This window comes from Lutra lutra, chromosome 12, assembly GCF_902655055.1.
Source record: "Lutra lutra chromosome 12, mLutLut1.2, whole genome shotgun sequence".
Classification (NCBI taxonomy): domain Eukaryota; kingdom Metazoa; phylum Chordata; class Mammalia; order Carnivora; family Mustelidae; genus Lutra; species Lutra lutra.
The window spans coordinates 66,195,350-66,213,650 of NC_062289.1; the positions used below are offsets into that span (position 1 = coordinate 66,195,350).

The 18,301-nt window shown below is 60.7% G+C and overlaps 1 protein-coding gene across 1 annotated transcript in view; it reads left to right on the forward strand.

Moving 5' to 3' along the window:
- Positions 1–16,689, forward strand: part of CABIN1 (calcineurin binding protein 1) — a 158,411-nt gene extending 141,722 nt beyond the window's left edge. The window contains 9 exon segments of the mRNA XM_047696245.1: positions 3,361–3,524; positions 4,347–4,443; positions 5,357–6,031; positions 7,260–7,334; positions 9,421–9,703; positions 14,632–14,796; positions 15,755–15,829; positions 15,832–16,067; positions 16,177–16,689. Coding sequence (XP_047552201.1) covers positions 3,361–3,524; positions 4,347–4,443; positions 5,357–6,031; positions 7,260–7,334; positions 9,421–9,703; positions 14,632–14,796; positions 15,755–15,829; positions 15,832–16,067; positions 16,177–16,320 — 1,914 coding nt within the window. The 3' untranslated portion in view covers positions 16,321–16,689.
- Positions 16,690–18,301: the final 1,612 nt, after the last annotated feature.

Consider the following 18,301-nt stretch of genomic DNA (forward strand, 5'->3'; position numbering starts at 1 on the left):
ACACCTCCAAGCAGCCCCAGGTCCTGGCAGCCCTCAGCGAGTGTGTTGCTCACCTGCCATGAGCAAGGAGGCATGCTGCTGGCATCCACCACCCACCCTGCTCCGGTGCAGGGCTCATGTGCACACCCAGAGCTCCGAAGAGCATTCATTCCCCTGTGAGCAGAATTGTTTCCCGCCTACCCTGGAAACCTCCAGGGTGAGGGACTGGCAGGGAGATGGAGGAGCTAAGCTTCTGCAAGCAGGAAGTCCTTCTCAAGCTGGACACCTTGCCTGCTCTACCGGGGTTGTGTCGGGTCCCTGGGGACTTGGAGCTGAAGCAGACCTGCCCCCACTGAGGATGCATTCCCAGCCACAGACCCACCCCTGACCATCTAAGGAGCTGACCCTGAGTGGTCCTTGCAGAGACTTAGGAGGGCAGCAAGCCAGGAGGGTTTTAGAGAGGAAGTGACATCATAGCCAGGCTTGAGAGGGCACAGAAGACTGGCTGGGCAGAGGAGGTGAGAGGGCACCCCAAAAAGTGAGAAGCATAAAATTCACAGTTCTATAAGAGGGAGGGTGTGGTGAGTGTCTGGAGTCAAGGGAGGAGGAGTGCAAAGGCCAGTGAGGCTCAGGCTTCAGCTGAGGTAGGTAAGGAAGCTGGCTGTCAAGGATATAAGCAGGAGGAATGCACCGACATTATCTTTTTCCTAACTTGTCCTGGCCCAGGCTGGGTGGATGGACTGGGGGCAAGAGCAGAAGCAAGAGGCAGGATGAGGCCCAAGCTGGGGCAGGAATGTTAGGGGCACAAAGGGCAGGCTTGAATGCCAGGGAGGGGCAGGGGTGTGGGAGCTACCTTGTGGCTCTAGCACTGTGGAAGAAACCTTTTCTGATAATTTACCAAGGATGAAATGGGTCCCTTCCAGAGGTGGTGAGCAGGCTGGGGCTGGTGCAGGCTGGGGCTGGTGCCCACCAGGCAAGTTGTGGGGGCCAGGCATTGGGGCCTATGTACCCCCAAGTACCTGAAGCCTCTTGAGGTACTGGCACCATATCTGAGGCCCCGTGACTCTTATCTGTGCCCTTAGCCGGACTCACCCCAAGTCCCTGGCAGGCCTGTCTTCAGACCTCTTCCCCCTCCTGCAGCCTGTGCCCTGACTCAGCTAGCATGGAGGACATGGGTGACATGGGATGAACAGGGCCACTTACCAGGGAAGGGTCCAGGAAAGTCAGCACACATTTGGAGAAACAAATGTGTGTCTTCCATCATCCTCCCTGATTGCCCCCCAAAGGACATCAGGGGTCCTCCACCCCCGGGTGGAGGTGCTCACAAGGCAGCTGAGAGAGAGCTTCTGACCCCAGATCAAGGTGCACTGGGAAAAGTGACCTCCCTCTGTCCCCGAGTCTTCGGAGGTTTAGCCAGGGAAGAGGGAGGCCCTCAGTGAAATCCAGGGTCATTCTGGGCCCTTATGGTTGACAGTGCAGAGCAGGGCACGCCCCTCTATGCCCTAAGGAAGAGTGAGATCCTGGAGCAGTAGGGTCACACCCAGCTCCCGGACTTGGCCTATGGTGCTGGGCCAGCCCTGGCACACGCCTGCAGTGTATCGGCACATGGTCAGGCTGTGTTTCTGGCTTCCCCCCTCTCCTGTGAGGTATGGGAAGGAGCCCAAGGCCAGCAGTGTAGGGCTAGAGCAGGTGGTGGAGGCTTCCTTCTGGGCTGCTTGGGCTTGTCCTCCCTGTCCTCAGAGCTGTGGGCGTGGCGAGGGGCCAACTCTCAGGCTACTCCCATGCTGTGTGACCCTGAGGGAGTCACTCCTCTCTGAGCTCTGCCCTCCCTGCCATGGGATTTGGCAGCCCATGGTGAGGAACAGGGTGATGTCTGCAGTGCCGTGGAAGAGCCAGGCTCTTCAGTCTTACACTGCGAGGCCTGGCAGGCAACAGAGATGACACCTTCTCAGCCGTTGCTGCACATCTGGGAGCAGGGTGTCAGGGCACACTGGCCAGACAACTGCTCAAAGTTGTCTCTTGTCCTGTCAAGAGGCAGCTTTTCCTGCACTGCTGTAGAAGCCACCTGGGCCCCATTGGAAGATACAGCATTGGTGTCAGCGCTGTGGGCGAGGGTGGCCTCAGCCTCCTGGTTTTGTCCAGGCCGGGAAGCAGCTAGTGCCTTGTTTGGCACTGCCTGGGATGAAGGGTGGTTGCCAGCCTTCACACAGCACCCCCAGACTGCTTGGAGGGAGGGGGGTGGCACCAGTGTGTGCAGTGTGAGCCCCCGGGATCAAGTGTGGGGGCTGTGGGGGCTTGGAGCTGCGGGTTTTAGGCTTCTCTCTTGCTTGAGTGGCTCAGGGCTGGAGGTGCTCTGCCTCCCGTCCCAGGACTGCTAGAGCATGGACTTAGTCAGTGAGCACCCACAGGAATCGGGTCTTGGAATGACACCCCCTGGGTACCCTGCTGGGACCCCCAGGTGGAGGAGACAGCTTTGCTCCCTGCCCCAGTCCATTCTGGCCAGAAATTTCTCTAGGGTGTTGGCTGCAGGGAGCCAGCTGTGTGCCCATCTGCTCCTTCCAGGCCCCCAAACTCCTGTCCTAGAGACATAAATCCTAATGTCCAGGTCCTGCAGCCTCAGGCCTGCTTCTGTTCACTTACAATTCACTCCTTTGGGCATCTTTTCCTTCACCATGCCTCAGCTGGACCAGTAGGTCTCAGACACCGTGCTGGGTATGGGGATGCCCCAGCTGCCGATGGGCAGGGTGCCCGGTGTCTGACACCAGACTGAGGGAGATGGTGGCAGGACTCCCCAGAGCCAGCCCTGCTCTAGTTCAGCCTTCAGACAGTGAGGTTGGATGGCGGAGAAGGGGGGGGTCCCAGGTGGAGCGTACCCTGGACAAAGGCAGGTTGGAGGCAAGCTGGGCATTCTGCAAGCTGCAGGTCATTTTCAGCCTAGCCCTCTAGTCTCTGGGCATCGCTGGAGGGAATGCACATGGGTGGGGGCCAGGCTTGAGCCTGTCTGGCCAGCAGCAGCTGCCAGAAGTTCACCTTTTGACCCATCAGTTTGGCCCTAGGAATTGGTCGCGTGGCTGAGTCAGCACCTGTGTGAAGGCACAGAGGCCCCGGGGTTTCCAGCTGGTTGCGTTTGACTAGGCACAACCTGCTTGTTTTGTGCAGAGGACAAAATAAGTGCACCCGTGCCACGCAGCCATTCAGAAGAGGACAGGGCGGAGCAGCGTGTGTCTCCTTTGCCGCCATCCATGGGGGGAACGCTCCCATTCCCCTGTGACGGCAGGAGGGTTCCAAGGTGTCCTGGCCCGGGCAGAGTGCCTTCTGGTACTGCAGCGGGCTCCGGCCACAACAGCTGCCCTCACACGCCCACCTCTGTCCCTGTCACAGGGCATCTGGCGGATCCCCGTGGACGAGATCGACCGGCCGGGCAGCTTCGCCTGGCACATGAACCGCTCCATTGTGCTGCTGCTCAAGGTGCTGGCCCAGCTCCGGGACCACGGCACCCTGCTGAAGGTGTCCTCCATGCTGCAGCGGACCCCAGACCAGGGCAAGTGAGTGCAGCCACCCGGCCTCATGCGCGCTCGGCCCCATGAGGGCAGCTGGCACTGCCGTGGGCCAGAGCCCCTCACCCACCCGGGGCATCTCTCCACCGGCTGGGGAGCCCACACCAGCCCTTCTCTTCTGGGGCCTCTCTGTCTGGTATCAAACAGTATCCTGCCCTGTGCCCTCAGGGCAAACACAAGTTACCCCTTCCTTACCTCCTGCTTTCCTTTAGCTTGGAGCTTTCAGGGTGCCGTCAGGTCGGGGGGGAAGACAGGGGTCCAGATGATATCCAGGGTCCTCAGGGGAAGGTGAGTAATAATTGGACAGGCAACAGGGGGACCAGGGCCGCAGAGGTAACCAGGGATCCCTTTGCCAGACAGGGCGGGACAGATAGGCCCGAGGGACATCTGCTGCAGCCACCACCTGCGGCGGTTGTTGGGGATCCTGGGAGTCATGGTCTGGCCCAGCTGGACCAACAGCTGTTCTCTATTCCTGCACCACTTTACCTTCTCTTGTCTCATTCACCTGTAGGGGCTGGGGTGGGGGCGGGGGCGGGGGGCTTCAGCTGGGGTCTGGGGCACTCTGGAGACAAGCTTTACAGAGAAAAGCCAGAGGCCCCCAGCTCTCACTCGGCGGGGAGGGCCCAGGGCAGTCCATGCCAGGTGCTGTGGCAAGAGGCTCAGGGAATGCTTCTGGGGAGTGCCCCAGGCAGGAGGGATGCTGAGGGACCAACAGGTGTTCTCGGGGCAGGGAGAGGTGTGGGCCACCATCCCAGGCCATGTGGCTCTGAGGCTCTGCTCTCTTCTCCGGCCACCCCCGTGTGCCTGCAGGAAGTATCTGCGAGATGCTGACCGCCAGGTCCTGGCACAGCGGGCCTTCATCCTCACTGTGAAGGTGCTGGAGGACACCCTGAGCGAGCTTGCAGAGGTACACTCATGGCCCCTGTCCTCTCCCAGGAGGCCGCCCCGGCCCTTCGCTCAGCTGCCATGAGGCATGTCCCAGTGTCCCTACCTATGAAGTAGTACACCCCTGCTCCCCTGGGTGGGGAAGGCAGCACAATGAGGAAGTGGCAGACACTTAGTAAGGCGCTGACCCACGTGGCAGATGTGGACTTGTGGGCAGGGAGGAGGGTAGCAACACTCCCTGAGGCTGCTCCCTGAGCAGTGTACCCCAACCTGGCAAGTCAACCTCGGGGTCACAGCAGCACTGATTTTGAAGCACACGGTGGGCTCCCAGTGGGCTGAGTGAGGCCTCGGGGTGCTCCAGGCACACCTGTCCTCTTTTCACCCCCCAACCCTGCACCTCAAGGCAGGCACAGCCCTTACCCCCTCTCAGAGCTGAGCACACTGACCACCCAACCTAGCAGGAGGGGGCTGAGGCAGGGCAGTGCTGCTACAGTGCCCCCTGCCCAGTAGGACTAGCTGGGCCATGGTGCAGGGGCTCAGGGTCATGCCCCCTGAGACTCCACCTCGGCTGCTGTGCATTAGGGACACGTGAGAGCCTAAAATGAGAGAATTCAGCTCTGTGGCCAGCATGCATGGTGGCCCCTGGTGGGTCACCTCCCCTTTAGATGCCCAGGACTGCCCTCAGCCTCGCATTTAGAGGAGGGCCGTCCCCACACAGGCCATTCTTCCAGAGTGGAGGCACGTCCCACCACCTCCTGCCTCCTGTCAGCCCCTCTCAAGGCTGGAGGAGCAGAACAGGGAGGGACTTCCTCAGGCAAGTCTCCAGGGCCAGCCTGGGCCAACTAGCAGACAGGCAGACCCAGAGTGGCCTGGGCTGGTCACCCTTGTGGTAGAAACACAAAAGACGCAGTCTTTTACCTTCGATTTTCTCGTAGGGGTCAGAACACCCAGGGCCCAAGTCCTGTGGCCTTCCTGGAGGCAGGATGACCACCGACGTCCCCCATAAGGCCAGTCCCGAGGATAGTCAAGAGGGCCTCCCCCACTCCAAGAAGCCCCCTCTGGCGGATGGCCCAGGTCCAGGATCCGAGCCAGGGGGCAAGGTGGGTCCTCTCAACCACCGGCCTATGGCCATGGAGGCAGGAGACAGCACAGACCAGGCTGGCGAGCAGAAGGACAAGGAGAGTCCCCGGGCAGGGCCTACCGAGCCCATGGACACCGGTGAGGCCACCGCTCGCTGCTCAGACTCCGAACAGGCACCACTCCCACAGCCAGGCCGCCCCCCAAGGGACCGTGGCCCTGAGAGCCGTCCTACTGAGCTGTCTCTGGAGGAGTTGAGCATCAGTGCCCGGCAACAACCCAGCCCGCTCACACCGGCCCAGCCAGCCCCAGCCGCCACCCCTACCACCACCACTGGGGCCAGAGTGGGCAGCCACCCCGAGGAGCCACCCACACGGCCCAGCCGAAAGAGGAAGCTCCTGGAGGACACGGAGTCGGGCAAGACACTGCTGCTGGATGCCTACCGTGTGTGGCAGCAGGGCCAGAAGGGTGTGGCCTACGACCTGGGCCGCATTGAAAGGATCATGTCCGAGACCTACATGCTCATCAAGCAGGTGGGTGGCCTGGGGCAGGCCTACAATTCTGTTCTCACAGAAGGTCCTTCCCAGTCTGTCCAGGGGTGCTAGGGCCGTGGGGCGTGCTTGTTTGGTGTCATTCCCACCCAGCCCTGCTGTTTGCTTCCCTCTGTTTGAGGTTTTCTGCCTCAAGCAGGGCATAGAGTCAGAAAAACGGGTCATCGAGTTGTATGTTTTAAGTATGGGGCAATTTTGTCAACTATATCTCAGGAGAGCGGAGGAGAATACATGAAAAAGACAAGAAACAAAGTGTTTGGAAAACTTTGTTCTCAGCTTTAAAGGAAATGAAACCATTTGCAGAAATCTCATGACATCCAGCACGGGGGGACAGGACCCCTGACCCCACTTGGTGCCGGGCTCTAGGGCACTTCCTCAGAGACCTTTGTGGCTGGCATCCAAAGCAGGGTCAGTGCCCCAAGTGTGTGAGGAGCCTCCACCACCCTCCTTAGTGTGTCCCCCCCCCCCCCGACTTTTTTTCCCACTATGTTAGACATTCAGCTCTTTCTCTGTTTAAGATTTCCACAGCAAGAGCCCCCAGAGCTGCTGCGGCTGGCTCAGACTGGGTGTTCATCCTGATAAGTGGTTTCCTCCCAAACTGTGTCTGTTTGTGGTACACCTGTGGAGAGTCCCTGTTCTCTCACTCCCTCGCAGCATCTGGGATCAGGCTTGCTTTCTTTCTATCCTGGGTGAATAAGAACCACACCCTGCATTCCCTGCTGGTGAGGGTGGGCCCTTCCCCACCCTGCCTGTCCCCGCCTGGCTGCTCCTGCCACCCCAGCCTGTCTCCACACCCTGCCCACTGCTCCACCAGGGCGGCCCCCTGGGCCTCCCCGGCCTGGTTGCCATCCCCCCGGCACCCTGGGCTCTTGGGCTCTGGGTGAGTCAGACCTTCCCTCCCCCGCCACCACCCAGACCTCAGACTCATCCTGCTCACTTGAGGAGCAGGATCTGGCTCTCATTCTGCCAGTCTCAGCCCCTGAGGACACGATAACATGGTCCTGGACATGATGTCAACAGGACCGGCCTGGCCCAGAGCAGTAGCCCTGCGGGATGGACCTGGGAGATGGATGTGTGCTTCTGCCCATGCTCCCCAAGCAAGACGGGAGTGTCAGGGGATCTAGAGCAGCTGGTCCTCACACTCAGGGGGCCCGGACGAGGCCAGCCACCATGGCCGGGGTCCTTTGACTTTGAGCGTTTCCTTGCTCAGGTGGACGAGGAGGCCGCGCTGGAGCAGGCTGTGAAGTTCTGTCAGGTCCACCTTGGGGCCGCTGCCCAGAGACAGGTAAGCTGCACCCAGCCTGTGCCAACCTCCTCATATGGGGCCAGCCCCACGCCAGGGCCCTAGGCTGCAGGCTGCGAAGTGGGCACACCTCAGGAGGGACCGTTTGTGGCATCAGCCTGGGCCAAGGAGAGATGGAGGAGGCAGCTGAGCCTTGGGCCCATAGGGAGCATTGTATGGTGGGTGGGGCCTTGGCAGACCCAGACCCCAGCTCTGAGTGTGTGACCTGAGGGGTCCCGTCACCTCAGCTGCCTTTTCTGTAAATGGGGAAGATGGTCCTTACCCAGCTGAGCTCACCTGGAAAGGTCACTCCATTTGGGACAAAGGTAGAGGAAGGGATGCGGGGCTGGGATATGAATTGGATAGAAGCAGAACGGATGGGTGTCCTGAGGTTTAGTCAGCAAGGGAGGGAGCAGAGTGCTGCTGGGTCTGTGAAAGACTCCCCACTCCTAAGTGTAGAGGATGGGCTGGTGCAGGGGCCCAGCGAGCTACTGGTGGGCTTGAGATGTCAGAAGATGGGCCAACATGACTTGGTGGCAGGGAGGAGGGGTGAGGCCCTCCTGGGCTCTGGCCGGTGGCTTTTCCTCTAGGAGAGAGGTCTAGGCCAGAACCCTGGGTGTAGGTCACCCTGAAGCCATCAGTTTGGGGCTCAGAGGCCACAGCTTTTGAGGAGTGGTGGAACTGAGGAGGAGGTGAGGGGCCGGGGCTGAAGGAGAGGGGTTTCCTGGGATAGGCCCAGCTCAAGAAAAGGCCCATAGGCAGGGTTTGGCTAGCAGAGAAAGGGGGCACCCTGTCTAAAGCTAGGGGGCCGTTGCAGTCCTGTTCAATAGTGCCAATGGGGCATCTTCCTGTACGACATATGGGCATTTCTTCAAGAGTGACCCCAGGCCTGGGTCGTTGGGTCAAAGGGCAAATACTTGCCATTTGAATAGGTGTGGTCCCTTGTCCTTCCAAGGGTGGCCCAACTGCCCCTTCCCCAGCAGCACAAGAGAACATGTCTTGCCCTCCCATCGTTGCCCACACGTGGCCCCTTCATGGCATTTCCCCCTAGGGAGGTACCCCACAGGGAGTCCGGAGGCAGGAACTCAGGACAATGGGCATCCACCTATAGCCCAGGGACTCAAGTCTCATGTCCCCCAGCAGCAGGCTGCTGGATGCTATTAGTGTCCAGACAGGCTTCCTCTCAGTGAAATGGGGCAGCAGGCCACCATCCCTGCCCAGGGCTCTAGGTCTGAGAAAGTCCAGTTGGATCTTGACCAAGCAGGCTGATCCCCCAGCTGAGGACCAGAAGCCCAGAAGAGACCTGTGGTTCCTGTGGCCTGCTGGGCCCTCACCACAGCCTCTGCTACATGGAGCAGGAGTAATTGTCCGGGGCCACATTGTGGGGCTTGGCCCCGGGGGTACCCTCCTGCCTCCTCTGCCAACCCAGGTAGGGGCAGGTTGGCAATGAGCACTCCAAACAGAGGATGGCAGCCTCTGAAAGGGTGCTCCCAGTTTTAGGACCACATAGGAAACCCCCAAACACCTACCTTCCCTGTCTTGTGGCAAAAGGAGATACTGAGCTGGCAGGAGCCAAGGGCAGGGAAGGGTCGCATTTCTTAGATTAGATCAAGGCCCAAAGAGGATCAGCAGGCAGCTGGGGCCTGGGCCCACCTCTGGCCATGCAGGTTTCGAGGCAGCGGTTGGGGGGGAGGTTATGGCCCTGAGTCTGCTTCCCCTGCCTCTCAGAGAGGGTCCATTTTGCTGCAGTCCCCAAATTGGTCGCAGTGACCCCCTGCCTGGAGTCGTGCTTCTCTCCAGGAGGCTCCTGGGAATGGGAGCATGAGGTCGGCCAGCTGTAGGCCCTCCGCTGTGTCCCTGTCTGGAGGGCCTGGCCATCCTCCCAGGGAGGGGCTACAGGTCCCCAGCAGTATCCTAGCATTGCAGAGTCCTGAAGGGCTGCCTGGGGGCCTCGCTGGGAGCATGGGGGGCTCAGGGTCTGGTGACACGAGGGCAGGTTGGCAGTCCCAGACCCAGGCAGGTGTCCTGTGGGATGGCAAGGGCTCTAGGCTGCCCAGCCAGCCTTCCTCACCTCCCTTTGTTCTTACAGGCCGCAGGGGATACACCTACCACCCCAAAGCACCCTAAGGATAGCCGAGAGAACTTTTTCCCTGGGATTGTGGCTCCCACGGCTCCTGACCCTGTGCCATCTGACACTCTCCAGCGGCCCAGTGACGCTCACACCAAACCTCGCCCTGCACCAGCCACCTCCACGGCGCTCATCCCCGGCCCTCCCTCAGCATCGGCCTCCACACCAGACCCATCCAAGGACTCGGGGCCCCCCCGGCCACATAGGCCTGAGGCCACCCCCAGCATGATCTCTCTGGGCCCAGGTAGGTCCCATCCCATCCACTAGGCAGTGAGGCTAGAGCTGGGCGCCAGCCCCTGCCACCAGTGGCAGCAAGTCCTGATCCTTGCATGGGGAGTGCGGGCAGGGCATGGTGAGGCCAGGGCGACCTCCAGCTGCGCGATCCTTGAGAAGCATATCATGGGAGCCCTGGAAGGCTGGGGGCACAACCTGTTGGCATGCCCACCACTCTCTCAACCTTCCTCCCATCCCAAAATGGAGGTAGGGACAGCAACCCCTTCACAGTGGGTATGGCGAGGAGGGAGGAGCCAGCATTGGCATCAAGTGTTTATCTGTTGCTTTCTCTTACTACAAAACCTTGTGATGAATAGATAAATAGGAATTCTGGAGAGGAGAGGGCATCCTGACTTCAGCTTCCCAGAGACCTTAGAGGGCTGTGAGCCATCCCTGGGTACCTGCTGTGGTTGGGGGCATTCCTACCCAGGCCCCCGTGGGCAAGGCATATGGAAGCCAGCCAGCATGGGGCAGAGCAAGGTTGGTTGGTGGGCTTGTGAGGGACAAGCAACAGGGTCCTGGGCTCTGGCAGAGGCCTTCTAAAGGTTTCTTCTAAAATCCAAGATACCCTTGGGAACAGCAGCCCACAGGCAGGGACAGCCGGCAGACCAGAGGGCAGACAGGCCTGCAGCTTTCCTGGGAGGGGACACTGACCCTGATGCCAGGTCCTCCCCTGCCCTCCCTGCCCTGCTTCTGGGACCAGCCTGTGCCCCTACTGAGGCCCTGCACTGGCTCTTTGCTCCTTCTGGCTCATCTGTCTGCCCGGTCACAGTCCCATGCAGCCTTTTGGCTGTGTCACCTTGACGTGAAGGCAGCGGTGGCAGCCGTGCCAGGTGCTCCGGAGTGGAGGCCAAGGGTGGCAATGCTCCCTGTCTTCGCTCTTTCCTGCAGTTGTGCAGCCATCAGGTGCTCACCTGATGCCAGTCCCCAGTTTGCTTTGAGGATCATAGAGGTATAGGGACCCTCTGCCCCATTGCTCACAGTGACAGAGGTGATGGCCTCATGAGATAAAGAATCACTTAACCTTACATCAGCTCCTGCCACTGTTTGTTCTGAGCACAGCCTCTGAAGCTGTGGGACAAAGGGCGGTTCCCCCACCAGGTGACCTTGGCTGTCCTTGCTCCCTCTGGGTAGCTTATTGTGTCTCCGTGTCCAGCGCGCCGTGTGTAAGATGGCGGTGACACACATTCGGCACAGCGCTTGGCAGAAGCGGGCACAGCGCTTGGCAGAAGCGAGCACAGCCGCCGTGCGAGTTCTGGGTGTGGTGATAGACCATGGGAGTCCAACGGCCCAGGGAAACCGCTCCCTCCCACGGTGACTTGGCTTTCCCCAGGGTGTCCCCACCCCCGCACTTTAGGCTCTTGGCCTGCACCTGACTCACCCCCGTGATCCCGCAGCCCCTGAGGATCAGGAATTTGGGAGGGTCAAGGTGTCAGCCAGTCATCTCTTCACTCAGTTGCTGGCAGATCTCAGGTTCTCACTGGCTGTTGACTGGAGGCCTCAGATCCTCCACTGTGGGACCTCTCCCTGGGCTGCTGAGGGTCCTCAGGGGACCTGAGCCCGGGGTCTGAGAGAGAGAGAGAGAGAACACTCGAAGCCGCACCGTCCTTTATAACCTGACCTTGGAAGCGAGTGACCACCACTGGTGCTGGCCACACATGAGCAGGTGCAGGGTGGGAAGGTTCCTCCAGGGGTGAATAGCAGGAGGTGGGGACAGCAGGCCACCTGGAGCCTGGCTGCCTTCCTTCTCTCTCCTGCTTACCATGCTCCGGACCCAAGCAGGCCCCAAACTGTGACTTACCCCTTTTATCCTCTGTTAGATCAGTGCAAGAGCGTGTACTTCCCGGTGTTATTCTTCGCCCTGGAGAGTGGATCCTTTCTTATTTCCTTCCTCCAAATTAAACTGAACTGCTTTTTGCTAGGACCGAACTCTTACCTGACACTGGGAGTGGGAGCAGCCGTGGGTAGAGAGTACGGGACACGTGGTGCGGAGAGTATGGGACACAGGTGCAGAGCGACCTGCCAGCCCCTGGGGACCGCCTCAGGATCTGCAGGCCGGTGGCGTTTGGTTGGCAGTGTCGGGGTGGCCACCCTCATGGTTCCCAGGGCTTTCTGGGCTGGCGTCAGGGCCGTGCTTGGAAGGGCACGTTGGCTCAGAGCCTACCTCCCACAACCTCCAGGACAGGGAGAGCACTGGGAAGGGATCGCCCAGAGGTGACAGGGTGGCCTGGTGATGTGATCTACATCTGTCCCGGTGCCCAGTGGGCAACCCAGACCCAGGTGTAAGTTTGGATGGGCAGGAAGGGCAGGCTTGCCCTGCGGAGGTGCCTAGGAGCTAGAGTATACAGGCTAGGAGCTGCAGTCAGAGATGGCGGCAGTGCAGGAGGTCACGAGCCACCTGAGAGAGCAGGCTTGGGATGGATCTTCACAGGACACTGTCCCCAAGGTTCGAGAACAGGGGGAAAGCAGCCTCGGAGGAGACCTGGCCTGGCACCGTCCCCAAGGTTGACAGCCCTACCCTGCACCTCCCCTGGGGTGCCCCTCACCCTTGCCTAATGGCTCCGGCCAGGGGAAGGCAGCTGACAGTGGCTGGCAGTGTCCACTCCTGACTTGTCCCACCTGCTGGGGCCTGCAGATGGGCGGGGACACTCTCCAGCTTCCCTGGTCACTCACTAAGACCTCACCCATCTGCCCACCTCATGCTGACCAGGGCCGCTGGCCTCATGCGGCAGATGCATCCCCTTGGGGAGGCTCCTAACCTTGTGTCCCCCACCCCTGTACTGAGCACCTCCGCGCTTGTCTCTTTGTTGGGCATCTGCCCGCCACAGGCCCAGACTTGGTTTCATGCTAGAATAGTGCCTGGTCCATGAATAAGTGAGGGTACCTTTTGCTGAGGGGTCAGGCCTTCAGAGTGGGGAACTAGATCAGGGAGGGAGAGTGGAAAGGATACTTCGGGCCTTTCTATTCTCAGGTCAGGAAACGCCTGCCTGAGCAGGGCCCCACCAGCCAGTGAGTTAAGCAGGCTGTAAAGCCAGCCTCTTGCCATTTTGAGAAGCCAGGAAGAGTCTGAGTCAGGGCTGGCACTTCTAGGACACTGGTCCTTGGGGACCTGGTGCCCAGGCCCTGAGTCTGCCCAGGGGAAGAAGGAGAGTGGCCCGATGGCAGAGGATTCCAGCCTGGCCTTATATTTCTCACTGACAGAGAACCTGAGACCCGGGAGTCCAGGGGGCCCCACAGGGCCCTTCTCTAAAGGCTGACCAGGTTGACCCCACCCCCCACCCCACTCAGGCCCACCTGCAGCCTTCCTCACAGGCCCCTAGGGCGGTCTTGGCGAGGGGAGGGGGCTGCTGGGCCTAGGGAGCACTACCCCACGTACTTGAAGCTTCTGCTAGATGCCCTTGTCCCAAGTGTCCCTTCTCCTCCTGGTAGCCCACCAAGAGGAAAGGGCCTGCAGAGGGTGGACAGCCCCCTGGGGTAGGAGAGAGCCAGCATGACACCTGGCTCCGCTGAGGGCAGCCTCCATCCATTTTGCCAGCTCCAGGCCCTCCCTGCACCCTGTTCCGCTCCTCCCCCAATGTGCTCCTGTCCTATAGATGCCTATCAGCAAGGAAGCCAGCTGCCCTTCCAGGCCACCTTAGCACTGCTCCAGACCCTTCAGGGGACAACTGCATGAGAAGAGGGTGGGCAGAGGTGGGCAGAGTGGTACCACCTCTAGAAAGGCCTGGACCAGACACCTACTGGGTCTGCTTCATGAGTGCATGCCCAGCCACAGCAAACCAAGTCCCACTCAGATTCAGGGACTTGAATTCAGGCTGTGGCCCCTGCTCTCCAGGTCCGGGAGGGCAGCAGAAGGAGCCTTCCAAGGTGCTCATCCCTGCCTGGGGGATGTGTAGGGGGGTGTAGTTTAGGGGGCTGGACCCTAGGACAAAGAGGCTGTGATCATGACTGCCAGGCAGTGGGTCCTGAGGAAGAGAGGGACTGGCTCATGGCATGGGCAGCCAGGGAAGGCTCTGTCCTCCAGGAGCTGGAAGCCAGCAGGCAGGAGGCCAGGGTGCTAAGTCACCCCATCTTTGTTCCTTCCCAAGAGCTTTCATTCCTGCTTCGCCTCGGGTGGAGGAGGGGTGAGGGGACACTTCACCTGCTGGAGAAGGGGAAGGCAGGACTTGATGGGGAAGTGGGGGAGTGGAAGGGTGATGAGGTGATGGCCATCTTGGCCTGAATACAAAGGAAAAGAGGAGTAAGATGAGGAAAGGAACAGGAGGAGGCCTGGATGCAGCAGGAGCTGAGGGGCGGCTGCAACCTTGGGGGTGCTGGGAGCCCGTGGACAGATGCTGACTAACGGCCTGGCTGGCAGCCAGAGGTGCAGCCAGCACCCTTCAGGCCCATCAGGCCTTGGCTCAAAGGAGGCCAGTTCCCGGCCCCTGCCTCATGCCAGGGAAGGTGTGGCCTGGCGGGAGGGCATGGTGCCAGCACACCACTCCATCCACTTTGGTGTTAGCTAGCTGGCTTGGTTTTGGGTCGTGACCATGTTTCTCAGTGCCTCTCCCACAGGCTAGAGTGAAGAGCCCGTGAGCCCACCTCTGAAGTCCCGTGATGGTGTTTGACGGGGCTGGGGAGCCCACAGTGTCCATGATCCCTTGCTGTGTCAGGCCCACACTGACCCCAGCTAGTGAGCTGGCCCCACCAGTGTCCACCCGGAGTGGGAGTGGTTTCCTGCCAGTACCAGCCTGGCCCCACCCATGCGATTGTTCCAGAGAAGCCCCTGCTGGTTCATAGGTGGAGGTGGCAAGCTGTCTCTGCACAGGTCTCCTGCCAGGTGTCCCAAGGTTCAGGAGGGAGGGTCCCTGTCTTCCAAGCTGAGTGAGGACTGTAACTTACAGCCCTCCTGTGTCCCCACAGAGGGAGAGGAGCTGGCAGGAGCCGCAGAGGGCATGGGCTTCCCGCCCCAGGAGCCACTGTGCAGTGAGCAGGTGAAGACTGTCTCCGAGAGCCCTTCGGCAGAGCCACACTGCTGGCCCACAGAGCCCACGCCCCGGACAGGCGCTGAGCCCACATGCAGCCAGGGTAAGGCAACTTGGGAGCAGTGTGGGGAGCTTTGCCTTGGTTGGGGGGGGCACAGGGTGAACAGCTGGTGGAGCCGGGCCTGGGAGGACCCAGTGGTGGGGAAGCCGAGTGGAGTGGCAGCTGGGCATGGAGGCCTGGGCTGAAGAGCTGGGCAGTAGAGAGCCGCTTATTCTACCTCCAGCTCCAGAGACTGGCAAGGGCTGGTGGCCAGCCCAAGCTGAGGCTGCTCAGTCCTGGGGAGGAGCCCCCCAGCCCAGAGATGGGGGCCAAGGGAGTGGCTGACATGTGGAGGGAGGAGTCAGGGCCCTCCAGACCATTGTCTGCATAGTAGTCATCCTTTCCCAACTGGCTGGCCCCCTCGGGGATTCCTCAGGTTCAGGGATCTCACTGACCCTACTCAGGACCATAGGGCCCGGTGCCAGCCCTGCAGAGCCAGGCATGGGCACTGAGTAAGCCCCGCTCCTTTTAAAGCCATGGGACCTCGGAGGAATGTGGAGACCAGCCAGGCCGACCCCATGGCTCAGGACTCTTAGAGCGTCCCGGAGGCTGCCTGCCCTGGAACTGCTGCCTCCAGGCTCTGGGGATACACAGCCCTGGCGCGGGAGGGGCAAGTGAATGCACAGGTGCCGCGTGACTGGCTCCGGGCCCCAGCATCCTCCCTGGGGTATGGACACCATGAGGACATGCATCTTAGGATTGATGCAGGGATGGAACAGTTCATGTGTGCACGGTGCCTGCAGGGCCTGCAGAATCCTTGGGAAAGCTCCAGGGGCTTGCCTGTTTCCTAGGCCCTGGACTCCCCAGGGGGTCCTAGTCCCCAGGCCCCACAGCCCAGAGCCAGACCTGGGCAGTCAGGGAGGCAGACACAGCAGGGGGCCTGGAGCCTGCCAGCCAGCACAGACCAGAGGGCCAAGAGAAAGCACAGGAGGAGGTGTTCTTGGTTGCCTCTGTCTTCCAGAGGGGAAACTGATGCTCAAGCCAGGGAAGGGCAGGCAGGTCCAGGAGGCTGTGAGCAAGGCTCAGCTCCCACGGTCCACCCCACAGTCACCAGCTCCAAGGTGCCCAGCAGTGTGAGTGCCCAGCCACCTGAGGGCCCCTCAGGCCAGGCAGAGCCTGGCCGGGCCAAGTCGCGCCTCCTGCCCAGCATGCCAAAGCTGGTCATCCCCTCGGCCGCCACCAAGTTCCCCCCTGAGATCACCGTCACGCCGCCCACCCCAACCCTGCTCTCACCCAAAGGCAGCATCTCGGAGGAGACCAAGCAGAAGCTGAAGGTGACCACGGGTGCCGAGTGGGGGGCATGGGCGGGACGTGGGCTATAGGCGGGACTGGGGCCGGGCCTGGGCCACCCCTGACCAGCGCCCTGCCCCGCTCTGTGTGCAGTCTGCCATCCTGTCAGCCCAGTCAGCAGCCAATGTGCGTAAGGAGAACCTGTGCCAGCCGGCCCTGGAGGTCCTGGAGACGTCAAGCCAGGAGTCCTCTCTGGAGAGCGAGACAGATGAGGATGACGACTACATGGACATCTGAGGGCTGGGGCCTCCCCACCTCGGCCTGAACCCCTTGGGCCATGCCTGACCCAGGCACAGCACGATTCCCTACTCAGGCCCTGGTCTGCCCAGCCTCCATCCCTTGCGGTGTCCTCCCCACCTGCCTAGGCCGTTGTCTGTCCCCATTGCATGGGGGCCTGGAGGAGGCTCACACAACAGGGCTGGCATCCTTTTCTATGAAATGTTGACTTTGTATAAATGTGCCCACGCCCAGCCCAGGTGGCCATGTCCACACCTCGATGCCCGGATGAGCCAGGTTCTGCCTGTGTCACAGCAGAGGGGTCATTTAGGATTGGGCTCACCCCAACTCCCTTTTTTGGGTTTCTTTTCTAATAAAGATGGAACAGTTGCTTTTGCCTCTTTGTTCAACCCCGGGGGGCCTCCCTCAACCGGTTGCCGTCCAGGGTTTCTGGGCCCTTCTTCCTGTTGGTCAGCCCCCAACCCTTGGGCCTCCCAGGAGCAGGCAGGGTTGGGGATGGGCGGTGAGTGAGGGGGGAGAGGGGAGCACAGACCCTCTGGGTGGGACTGGAGCCAGGCCTGGAAGGGGCCTCTGGGGTGTCCCCCGAAGGACTCAAGAGTGTGGGGTGTGCCCGTCTGGAGTGGGCAGGGGTGGGAGGAGCAGGCAGCATCCAGGCCAGGCTGAGGAACTCTCGTGATAGGGACTCAGTGCAGGGGACCCTGAGAGGTGGGGTCAGTGTCAGGAAGGGGACGTGGGGGCTGGCAGGAAAGGCACTTACCTTCCACCACACTTGCCCTCTGATAGAACTGGCCATGTATGTTGTGGATCTCAGTGCAACATAAAATTGGGGCTCCTTGTTCATAAATTCATTCTTTACAACACCTCAGTGCTTTGGGGACCTAGCTGTCTCCTCCCCCCACCCTGGATCTGGGCTGGTCCTACCCCCAGGGGTCTCCCCAGAAAGGCTCTCCATCCAGGAGGGAGATGGGGATGCACCTTGCTGCCTGGTGCCCCTCATGGGCTGGGCACTGCCAGGGTCCCCAGCCCATACCTGGCAGAGCCATCATGGGGATCCAGGAGCATAGCAGCCTTGGGAAGACCCTTGCCAGAACTGCCCTAATTCAGGCTCTTTGCAAGGCGAGGGCAACAGTTACTCAGTTGATGCCCTCTCTCCAAATTCCTGACTCTCAGGCCCCCAGGGCACCTGGGACCCATCCCGGGAGCATTCCTATCATCTTCCTTCCCCTGACCTGTGCCATAGGGAACACCTTCTATCCTGAGCCTGGGATGAGTCCCAGCATCAGCCCCTAGCACCTGCCTACAGAGGGTGACCTGTGACCCAGAGGGTGACAACCAAACTGGGAGTTGTGGCTTCTAACCACCCCAACTGGCTTTCCCGACACCTTTAGGAGCCACCTCTTGACGAAACTGCAGACCCATCCACCTGACGGGAAGAGGTGCTGCCCAGGGAACAGGGGCTGGCCAGATCCCAGGAGCTGAGATGGGTCACAGCCAGATGGCTTTAGCTCATAGCCCCCCGCCAGCTTCAGCTCTCTTCAAGGTCTGGGGATGTGTCCCCTTTGGACCCCGCCTCTGGGGAGAGAACCATCTGTCTGTCTGGACACCCAGCCCAGGTGGTAGGGTCCCAGTGAGTCCCAGGCCTCAGGAGTGGAGTGGAGGTCTCCAAGAACCTGCCTGGGCCCTGGCCCAGCACTGCCGCCTCTGCCAGTGACCTTCAACCCGCCTGTCTACATCTGAACCTGCATCTCCTTCCCTGCACTTGAGGAGGGAGAACACTGAAGAGATTACACTGAGGAGATTATGCAAATTCTACAAATGACAGCCAAGGGTGGGTGGGGCTGGGTGGCTCTTCTCTGGAGTCCTGTTTCAGATGCCCACGCCACTCCAGGGATTCCAGTCCAGGGTGGGGAGGGGGGTTCTGGTCTCAGCCCCTAACCCCACTGCTAACCTGTCCTGCCTGGGCCCCTCCCACACCCTTCAC